The sequence below is a fragment of the Pristiophorus japonicus genome, chromosome 17 (assembly GCF_044704955.1).
Source record: "Pristiophorus japonicus isolate sPriJap1 chromosome 17, sPriJap1.hap1, whole genome shotgun sequence".
Lineage (NCBI taxonomy): Eukaryota > Metazoa > Chordata > Chondrichthyes > Pristiophoridae > Pristiophorus > Pristiophorus japonicus.
In genome coordinates this window covers 70,137,108-70,148,629 of record NC_091993.1, presented here as the reverse complement: position 1 = coordinate 70,148,629, position 11,522 = coordinate 70,137,108, and the positions used below count along the sequence as shown (strand labels likewise).

The 11,522-nt window shown below is 47.0% G+C and overlaps 1 protein-coding gene across 1 annotated transcript in view; it reads right to left on the bottom strand.

Annotated features, from left to right (window-relative positions):
* Positions 1 to 337: 337 nt before the first annotated feature.
* The window catches only part of LOC139227783 (peptidyl-prolyl cis-trans isomerase FKBP5-like), a 472,122-nt gene continuing 460,937 nt past the window's right edge, over positions 338 to 11,522 (bottom strand). The window contains exons 7-10 of the mRNA XM_070858822.1: positions 10,179 to 10,262; positions 8,375 to 8,560; positions 2,509 to 2,748; positions 338 to 734 (exon numbers count right to left, since the gene is read on the bottom strand). Of these exons, the coding sequence (XP_070714923.1) occupies positions 636 to 734; positions 2,509 to 2,748; positions 8,375 to 8,560; positions 10,179 to 10,262 (609 nt within the window). The 3' untranslated portion in view covers positions 338 to 635. The remainder of the gene's footprint in view (positions 735 to 2,508; positions 2,749 to 8,374; positions 8,561 to 10,178; positions 10,263 to 11,522) is intronic.

Sequence of the window (11,522 nt, the reverse complement as noted above, 5' to 3'; positions counted from 1 at the left end):
GGAGCTGAGTCCATGATCAGATCAGCCATGATCTTATTGAATGGCGGAGCAGGCTCAAGGGGCCGTATGGCCTACTCCTGTTCTTATTTCTTATGTTCTTAACTCTTCAGAGATACAGTTACTGTATATACAATTGGTTTTGAGAAGCCCGGCTTTTTATTAATGGAACAAGTGAAAACACTATCCTTCTGATTAAAAGAACATGCCTTGCTCTGGGAAAACCTGCATCTGGGACTGAATGCTTTGTAGAGTCGATGTAGAAAGCTATACCATTACTACAGAGGCTAATCTCAGGGCCATTGATCTCTTTATTCAAGGACTAAAATCAATAGGCACATAGGGAGGATTGTAACCTTTATTTCTGTTAGATTCTGGAATGCTTAGGATTAGGAAAAACATTTTCACACAAGGTTATGAAGCTTTACTGTGGCTCCTTGGGGCGTCTGCGACTCACAGATCTCATTGACTTGACACACGCTGTTCTTGTAGAGATCTCTGGCTATAATAATCCCTTTGTTCCTTTTAGTTGGCAGACTTGCCCTCTGGGGCACTGTTCTGCATTGAGTTGCTGGGGTGCAATGTGTAGCCGACTCAGATACCAGTTGTTCCAATCTTCTGACGCACGCGTTTCCCCTTCATTCTGCTTCCCTGGATCTCTTTTCTTCAGGTGAATCCTTTTCCACCTCTTTAAATATAAGGCTTTCCTTCTCCCTTGAAGATTTACTGGTTTCTCCCTGCAAGACATGAGCAGTGGGTTAGAAGAAGCCATTTTAAATCGCAAAGAAAATGCCAGAATTCAGGCCTTTTTTCCCCAGCAACTCTTTCCCCCTGCTCCACACTCCATCCATCGCTCAGAGGACAGGCAAGTGACTTGTGAACTGGCTTGTTCTGGTCGTATTCTGAAACCAGCCACCAGGAGGCGAACCAGAGCAACCAGCGACGACCTTCCCCGACCTCCGCTCAGTCCCCTCCCACAGCAACACAGCGAAGATTGAGAGCTTGGGAGTAAGGGAGGCGCAGATGGCAATCTACACCTACCTCTCCATGGCAACGAAGCAGGGACTATAATATCAATAATTTCACAGCAAAGATTGGGACAGAATGCCATCTACGATTAGCCAGCTGTTTCTGAAAGCGACTTTCACTCTTGATCTAATCAGATAAAACTGGTTTCCTGATGTTAGTTGGCAGAATGTTTCTTTTTTATACTTGGTTGATATGCGTTCATGAATGGAGTGGTTGTAAGGGGACAAAGTGTACGTTCATGTCTAGGGACTGGAAGGGGAATCAGAGGCTGGGTGCACGGCCTCGTGACAGAGTGGGTGTGGGGTGAGCGGGGAGAAAATCAAAGGCTAGGTCCATGGCCTGGGGACAGAGGGGGGCTGTGGGGTGAGCGGGGAGAGAATCAGAGGCTAGGTCCATGGCCTAGTTACAGAAGGGGGATGTGGGGTGAGCGGGGAGAGAATCAGAGGCTAGGTCCATGGCCTAGTGACAGAGGGGGGATATGGGGTGAGCGGGGACAGAATCAGAGGCTAGGTCTATGGCCTAGTGACAGAGGGGGGATGTGGGGTGAGCGGGGAGAGAATCAGAGGCTGGGTGCATGGCCTAGTGATGGGGAGGGGGGGGTGCGGGGTAGTGGTTGGGGAGAAGTAGAGGCTGGGTGTAAGTCCTGGGGAAATATTCTAAATAAAATACTCAAGCATAGAAGCATTGCAGCATAGAAGGAGGCCATTCAGCCCATCGTCTCTGTGGGAGCTCTTTGTTAGAGCAATCCAAAATGAATTCCACTGTTCTGCTCCTTCCCCATAGTCCTGTATATGTCTCTGCTTCAAACATTTCTCCATTCTTCCATTAATAGATGCAATGGTCTCTGTCTCAAACAAACAGTTAACCACTAAAATAAAGAATTTGCATTCATATAGCATCTTTCATGTCCTCAGTATGTCCCAACGCATTTCACAGCCAATGAAATACTTTTGAAGTGTAATTATTGTTGCCTTGTAGGAAAGGCAGCAGTCAATTTGTGCACAGCAAGCTCCCACTAACAGCAATCTGATAATGACCAGACACTCTCTTTCAGTGGTGTTTATTGAGGTCGGAATTTTGGCCTCTTCTTCAAATAATCTTTTATGTCGACTTGAGTAAACACAGGGCCTCGGCTTAAGTTCTCCTCTGACAGTGCAGCACTCCGTCAGTACACCATTGATTATACATTGATGTCTCCGGAGTTGGAGCAAGACCCCACGAGTCTGCGGTGAGAGTGCCACTGAGCCATGGCTAGCGCTCGAGAGAACCAGGTAATTACCGCATCGGGCAGTGTCCCTGATAATTGTTTCTAAAGGACAGCAAGTACCATAAACATTACATTAATCTGACATTACAAGCACGATGACACTTCAAAAGTACTTCATTGGCTGTACCATGCTTTGGGATGTCCTGAGGCCATGCAAGGCGCTATATAAATGCAAGTCTTTCTTTAGTCATTCCTCCTGAGCCCTTTCCACGCACCTTTGAGTCTCTGTCTGCGAACTTTTGGAACATGTTGGCGTAAATCTTTTTGTTCCTCTGGTGGTGCTCCTTTATCCTGTTCTGGCACAGGACAATCTGAGTCTTTGCGGCCTTGTTTTCAGGGTTGACTTGAAGCACCTTCTGGAAATCGGCCTTTGCCAGATCAAACTCATTAACACAAAGTCTTGCCTCGCCTCGTCTGTACAGTGCTTTCTCATTGGCTCTGTCAATCTCTAATGCCTGCACGGACATACAAATGAAGGTTGAGTTTTACACCATTACTGTAAATTAACTGTGTATTGATGGCAATTATTGAGAGTCATTTAATTCCAAAACTGAAGCTATCAAATCTGAAATCGTGAAAAATAATGGTCTAAAATACATTGGCAACAGCCAAAACAATTTAATTTCCTAAAAAAATCCTTTGGACCATATTCCATTCCACCCAATTCTGTCCAAGATTTAAATTTTGCTCTCATGTCTGGGGAAGCTCTTTCAGCACCTCTGTCACACTCCTGGGCAAAGCTATTTTAATGATTCATTCTGGGGATGTAGTTGTCGCTAGCAAACCCAGCATTTATTGCCCAGCCCTAGTTGCCCTGGAGATGATGGTGATGGGCTGACTTCTTGAACCGCTGCAGTCCGTGTGGTGAAGGTGCTCCCACAGTGCTGTTAGGTCAGACGTTCCAGGAATTTGGCTCAGTGACAATAAAGGAACATCCTTTTATATCCAAGTCAGGATGGTGTGTGAATTTCATAGGAACCCAAGAACAGGAGGAGGCCATTCAGCCCCTTGAGCCTGTTCCGCCATTCAATGAGATCATGGCTGATTTATATTTTACCTCCATCCACCTACCTCAGCTCTGTATCCTTTTATACCCTTAGCTGGCAAAAATCTATCGATCTCAGATTTAAAATGATTCATTGAGCTAGTATCTATTGTTTTTTGTGGGAGAGAGTTCCAAACTTCTAATCCCGCCCACCGCCCCCAGGTTGCATGAAGAAGTGTCTCCTAACCTCTCTCCTGATTGGCTGGTCTCTGATTTTATGGTGCTGTCCCCTTGCTCGAGACTCCGCACCAGCGGAAAAAATTGTGGAATTTTCCTGTTGTGTGCTTCCCGTTTGTGCCTCCAGGGGGTGCTAACGGAGCGGAAAGGTCTTCCGCCCGGAGGTGGGGGGGGGGGGCGATGGACAATACCGGCTCCCACAAAATTGCAAGTGCATTAGCGGAGGCGTGAATCCGGTAGCGCTGCGCCCTACTGGTCACGCTATGGCCGCCGTGCCTCTGGTGATAATGTCATCGCCATGTGCGGCGACCCCTTTGCGCAGCAGTCCGTTTCCACCATGCGCCGGAAATTGTGCAGACTCACGGGTCACAAACCGGGCCGCACATCGATCACGGGGAGAAACTAAAAGGGGAGGTGCGCTGCGCCGCCATCTTTTTTTAAAAATCTACTTGGCGGTCAGTCCGTTGTCCGATGCTTTCGCGGGGTCCGAGCTGCCATCGTGCACTCCAGCACTGTGTTTTTCTGCCGGTGCTGTGTTCACGACCCCCCCGCATCCCGGGTGGCACAGGGGAGGCAATCGAAGGGTCTGCAGAGCTCATAACGCCCCTCCCCTTTAACAGAAGGGGAGGGACGCTACAACGCATCAGCGCCACACAGACTGGCCACCTTGCGCTCCGCGATCTGCCCGCATAGCGCCCCCAAGCCCGCACCGAAAAGAAGTGAAGTACACGGCATTGCGTTACACTTCCTGTGAGGGGCGGTAACCACAATTTCGATTCCGCTGCGGGGGTTCTGCGCTGGGCGTCGGAAAGGTTCCTGTCCCCAACTGGGGCAATAGCCAATCATGGCCCCTTTCTCTCCATCTGCCCTATCAATTCCTTTCAAAACCCCAAAACCGCAATCAAATCACCCCTGAACCTTCTATATTCCAGGGAATGCAAGACTGCTTTATGGAAGCTCTCCTCATATAATCTAACACTTGGAGCCTTGGTCACATTCTGGTGAATCTCTGCTACACTCCTTCCAAGGCCAATATATCCTTTCTAATTTGCAGTATTCAAAACTGTACACAGTACTCCCGATGTGGTCTAACCAGGGCTTTATATTACCTGCAGCAAACTTGGAGGTGATAATGTTCTCGTGACCCTGCTGCACTCTCCTTCTAGCTGGTGGAGGTCATGGGTTTGGGAGCCACTGCCAAAGAAGCTTGCTGATTGACGGGCAATCCCCCTCTCGCCTTTAGCGTCTAACTATTCTCTCCATCGCTACCTTTCTTGTCATTGTTTTATTGATAGAGTATTCAAAAGAAAATCTCTTACAGAAGATTGGATCTTTAAAATAGCTCCTAGAATACAAACTTTCACCCCAGAGCAAGCAGCAACAGGCCATCTAACTGCGTCAGAGAATCCAGCGCTGCTTGACAATCCAATGCAAAAGTATTGATGGAATTGGCTTTTGAAGCCCCCTGATTACGCAGTTGTAGTACAAGATAAAAAGTGTGGCTCAGTGATAGCCCTCGCAGTCAGAAGGTTGTGGCTTCAAGACCCACTCCAGAGACCTGAGCACATAATCCAGATTGACACTCCAGTATAGTGCTAAGGGTGTGCTGCACTGTTAGAGATGTCGTATTTTGGATAAGACGTTGAACTGAGACCTCATCTGCCCTCTCAGGTGGATGTAAAGATTCCATGGCACTATTTTGAAGAAGAGCAGGGATGAGAGGGTTGTCCTAAGAAGAGATTGAGTAGATTGGGCCTATACTCTCTGGAGTTTAGAAGAATGAGAGATGATCTCATTGAAATATATAAGATTCTGAGGGGGATTGACAGGGTAGATGCTGAGGGGTTGTTTCCCCTGGCTGGAGCGTCTAGAACTAGGGGGCATAGTCTCAGGATAAGGGATTGGCCATTTAAGGCTGAGATGCGGAGGAATTTCTTTACTCAGAGGCTTGTGACTCTTTGGAATTCTCTAACCTAAAGGGCTGTGGATGCTGAATTGTTGAGTATATTCAAAGCTGAGATAGATTGATTTTTGGACTATAGGGGAATCAAGGGATCTGGGGATCGGGCGAGGAAGTGGTGCTGAGGTCTAAGATCAGCCATGATCTTATTAACTGACGGAGCAGGCTCGAGGGGCCATATGGCCTACTCCTGCTCTTAATTCTTATGTTCTTATAGTGCCCGTTCTGCATTATGGGCTGTCCTGCATTGAGCTATGCCGGTGAAGGGTGTTTGCATTGCTTAAAGCAACTATTGTGAATAACTTGTGACCTGAATTGGCCTTTCTCCTAGGTCTCTCATAGGAACACAGGAACAGGAGGAAGCCATTTAGCCCCTCGAACCTATTGCACCATTTCATGAGATCGTGGCTGATCTGTGACCTATCTCCATATATCTGCCTTTGGCCCATATCCATTAATAAGGCGACTGTAGTCCAGGATTATGGCTGACTGAATAGAGTTTGGACACATGTAGTTCTGGCAAAGCCCCATGTAATCACGGGGCACGGAAACCAGAATCGATTGAAACAGAACAACCAGGAGAAGCAGCCTGAATGTTCTCAAAAGTGTTTCCATAATCTGCTGAGAACCTTGTTCAAATAAATACAGCCGCAGATTCTCACTCTTCAATTCGAATCACATCCAGAAACATGGCGCAGTTCAATCATTTATTCAGTAGGTCACCCAGCCTGCCCACAATGCAGTTCCTCATTCAGTCCTCCATGACTATATATCTCTCAGTATCAAATTCCATCTCCTATTTATTTGCTCGGTTGGCAAGTTTTTTGAACCTCCTCCTTTGTCACACGAGATGAATAGTTCTTTAGCACACACTTATAAATAATTGAAACCACGCCAATCTCTGCAGAGTTCCAACATTTGCAACGTAATTGATATCTACCCTCTGCTTCCTGGTCCTTTATGATTTATCCAACTTATGACATTCTCCTTCAATCACATGAACTATTACTTCAGTCACATACCACTTGTAGAAACCATATCAAATGCTTTCTGACGATTGATATTATCATCAATTAATTCGATTGCAGACAGTTCCAATGCATTTGTTCTTTATATTTTTAAGTCCGTATTTTCTCTCAATAGTTTTCCAACATTTTGGGCTGAGCCCATCAAAAGGTTCTCAGCTTATTGTGCTCTCTGACTAAGGGCACTACTGGCAAGTCTGCAGAACACGTCTCTCTCTCTCTCTCTTTCTACTGCACTAGTTTCTATTTTTCTCCTTATCCTTCTCTCTCCTTTATTCCCCATTCTCTTTTACTCTTCTTTCCTTTTCTCTCTCGCTCCTCTCCTTCATTTCTCACTCCCCTTTTCTCTTCTGCTCTTCTTCATGGGATCATTTACATACACCTGAGAGGGCAGGTTTAACGTTCCATCCTAAAGGAGCAGCACTCCCTCAGCACCGCACTGGAGAGTTAGCCAAGATTATGTGCTCATGTCCCTGGAGTGGGACTTGAACCCACGACCTTCTGATTTGGAGGTGAGAGTGCAACCCACTGAGCCACGGCTGACAAGCAGCTAGTCAGTCAGTCAGGCTAGCAAGTTGGACTGAATCACAAAGGACCAACTGGGCCAAGAAACACTCGGGGAAGGTGAGCTTGTGCATTTGGGCCAGGACGGATGGGTGGGCTCAGGTCTTGAATCATTTGGGTGGGTGCAGAAGTTGTACCAGACGCCACTTGGGTGAGTGAGTAAGGCATCTTCTGAACCCACTCTCTCTGCCCAGAGTCCTTTGCAGTCCAGCTAACAACATCTCACCCCCCAAAAAACACCCCTTTTGCATATAATTTATCCCACCGTCCCACCATATCCCGCAATCCCATTTCTCTTCAGAAAGGCATCCATCTGTTCTTTTCAATCCACATTGTCAGGTTCAACTTCCTTTCCTGGCGATGCATTCTACGAGCTGGTCACTCTCTGTAAGTAATTGTTTAACCCATGTCCCTGCTATGGGAACTCCACATGTGCCAGTGATAAACAGAGGATGAGAGTTGTGCTCTCTGGGACTGGGTGATAACTCTGGCTGATGGTTGAGATTCACTGCAAACCAGTGCTGCCTTCGGAAAATGATCCCAAATGGGCTGCTTCAACCCAGTTAGCCCCGAGTTTGTACACACATTCTCCATTTGAAAATGACCCCAACTGAAGTAACTAGAGTGGATGGAGGCTCGGTGGAGCATAAACACCGGCATAGACCATTCTGTGCTGTAAATCCTATGGTAAGGATCACGACCTGCATGTCGTTGTGGAGCAGGCGGAGGATGGTGACGAACTTCTGGGGGCATCCAAAACGGAGGAGGATGCTCCATAGACCCTCGCGGTTGATAGTGTCAAAGGCCTTTGTAATGTTGAAAAAGGCCATGTATAAGGGCTGGTGCTGTTCCCTGCATTTTACATGGCAAACGAGCCAAAAGAGGGCAGAGGAAACGTTACAAGGACACCCTCAAAGCCTCCCTGATAAAGTGCAACATCCCCACCGACACCTGGGAGTCCCTGGCCAAAGACCGCCCTAAGTGGAGGAATTGCATCCGGGAGGGCTCTGAGCACCTCGAGTCTCATCGCCGAGATCATGTGGAAATCAAGCGCAGGCAGCGGAAAGAGCGTGCGGCAAACCTGTCCCACCCATTCCTTCCCTCAACGACTGTCCCACCTATGACAGGGACTGTGGTTCTTGTATTGGACTGTTCAGCCACCTAAGGACTCATTTTTAGAGTGGAAGTAAGTCTTCCTCGATTCCAAGGGACTGCCTATGATGATGATGAAATCCTATGTAAAGGCACCCGCCTCACTAAGCCATGATTGGTGTCACCCAGTCCACTACCTGGCACTGCGCACTGCTCACCCTGTCACAGCTCTCCACGGCCTTTTGGTACTCAGTCAGCTTCAGGTAGCACATGGCCACGTTGAGATGCGCTGCCAGAATGAAGGCCTTGGCACGCCGACTGTCCTCTTGTGTCAGGCAGTATTCCTGCTCCAGCCATGCCACGATCTTCCGGTACTGGATCTGAGCCTGCTTGTACTTGCCGGCCTGGTAGTGAGAAAAATTCCAGGAAACGGGACACATTTAGAACTACATGCACCAATATGGAGACTTACTGCATAGCCTAAGGGAGTCAGAGAGGAATTTTCCAGATTTTTTAATTCCCAAATTCCCAAATTAGCCTGGGTTTTTAAATCTGTTTTTTCGCCTCTCCCAAGAGATGGGGAATGTGTATATTGTGCGATGCAAGGCATCGCTGTTGTGTGGAACAGGCTGGATCAACCAGAAGGTCTTTTATGTCCATCATCTTTCGTATGTTCATATGTTAATGCACACGTGTGATCCATTCTGGCAATTTTTTATTTTACTGTGGGCTGCTTCAGCAACATACAATCAACAAAATCTTAAACACTCAGGGAGAAGGTTTAAAACTATTTAGATCGGATCACCCTCATTTATTTCATTTTATTCTCCCTTCTTAGAGTCTCCTCATCATCGACACAAGTCCCGAACTGATAGAGCAGGGAGAGGTGCCTCTTTGGCTCGAGTCTATATATGCCAACCGTCAGCCTTTCAACCCATGTGTTAGCTTGCCTGTTTTACAAGAAAAATAATTTATTTTTCCAGTGGTGGAAGTCAGTTTCAACCAGTCGCTCAGTTACGAGGTTCGACTGGAGCCTATCAGAACCAAACAGAGCAGAGCTGGACCCAATTAAATGGTTCTTTCATTTACTTCCTTCATGTTACTTTCTTCCATTGTTGATTGCATACAACCTTAAGGTAGAAACATTTAAAATGAGTTGATGGTTTCGGAGAGTCCCAGTTTGGGTACGTTTATTTAGCATTTGTCCCCAAAAGTTACATTTACCAATAAACTGCTAAACTGCAGCTTCTAAAAACATTTTATTTTCCTTCAATGGAACCTTCTGGGGCATACTTGACTGTTGTCTTATGTGAAGTTTTCTTTACTTCAGTACTGTTTGTACAACCACTGAAATTAAATGGCGCAGATTAACCCTTTTGAGTAATGAATATCTTTTCAAACTTGCATGTTTGTTAATGACCACAAATCATTTTTGTTTTAATATCAATGAATTGTCCAGAGACCCCCCCCCCCCAGGCCCCACCTTATGGTACCTTCCCTAAACACACAGGAACCTCAGACACCAATGCAACCCTCGAGGAGGAAAATATACAAAGTGCCATTGGTTTGTGATGTCATTTGATTTTCCTCTTTAGGACTTATCCCACACCATGAACCCTGGGATATGAGGAGGAGCTCGAGTCCTCTTCCTGGGATCTGCCAATGCCACTCTGTAATCGGGCACTAGGGGCTGAGTGAGAGTAGGCAGAGGTGACTGGCTATCATTTGTTCCCTCCTTTTGAGAGCAGCACACTTGAGACCCCGAGCCAGCTTATAGGCAATAATGGGCAAGAACCCCAATTATTTGTACCCTGTGATGGCCCAATTGGCTGCAACACGGTCCATCCCCATTCCGTTGGAGCATTTACCTTGTGACACCAGCATCTTACCACAGATTTTATACTGGGGGGTGATGGCAATTAATAAACTCCAACACTTAAACTGAGCTGTCATACAGTAAAGTCAGCTCATGAATAACAGTAGCACCAGTTCTGTTGGAGGTAGATCTTTCCACACAGGTACCTTAAAATAGAACGTTCCTTTCTCCTTGACGATAGCCGCTCGCTCCAGTTTCTCTTGAGTGCTCATTTCCCAGGATTCTTTAGCCTGTTTGGTAAAATAAAGCAATGTAATGTCGTCACAGTTCAAACTGCCCATCGCAACACGCCCACACACACACACCCACACATATACACCCACACGCACCCCCACACACACACACTCTCACACACACCCAACCACCCTCATGCACCCACACCCACCCCCCCACACACCCACCCATATGCACCCAGCCACACCCCCACACACACACCCACCCACATCCTCACACCCACCCACACGCACCCACCCACACAACCACCCACATCCATACCCCCACCCACACCCACACACATAACTTTGCACCAGCTTCTTCAGAATAAACCTTACACTGAGCAAGTATGCTCACTCCCCCGGCAGAGGCTGGGCACACCGCAAGATAAGATGATAATAGCACGAGGCCAGAGACCGGGGTCAGGGGCACAACTTTCTTGATGGGTGGAAGTCTCGCCATGCTAGCAAAATGCCCCAATTCTGTGGAAGCAGAAAGAATGCACCACTGAATCTTCCCTGTGTGTGGGATATCTGAACTGTACAATGGGGCAGGATTATTAGGATACAGAACTGATTAAAGGCTTTGAAAATCCACGGTTCACATTGCACTGAAAACTACGTGCACCCACTATAATCAAAAGGGCCCATGGAATGTTGGCCTTTATCTCAAGGGGATTGGAATACAAAGGAGAGGAAGTGGTGCTGCTTGGACCCCATCTGGAGCAGTGCGTTCAGTTTCTGACACCGCACCTCAGGAAAGATATATCGACCTTGCATGGGGCACCGCGCAGAATGATGGCGGAGCTTGAAGGGTTAAATTATGAGGTCCGGTCACATTAACCTGGCTGGTGGTCTCTGGAATTTAGAAAGTTGGGTGATCTAATTGAGCTATTTAAAATGATAAAGGGATAGGATAAGGTAGATAAGGGATTTGACAGAGTCGATAGAGAAACTGTTTCTCATGGTGGGGGACCCAAGAACAAGCAATCTTACAATTAGAGCCAGGCCATTTGGAGTGAAGTCAGGAAGCACGTTTACACACAAAGGGTCGAGGAAATCTGGAATTCTCCCCAAAAAGGCTGTGGATGCTGAGGAAGAACTATAATTATCAATTGTGATTGGTAGATTTTTGTTCGGTAAGGGATATGGACGGGTAAAGGAAGTTGATGCACAGAGCAGCCATGATCTAATTGAATGGCGAAACAGGTTCAAGGGCTGAACGGCCTGCTTCTGTTCTTATGTTCGTATAAACGAATGCAAATGAACACTTTGCAG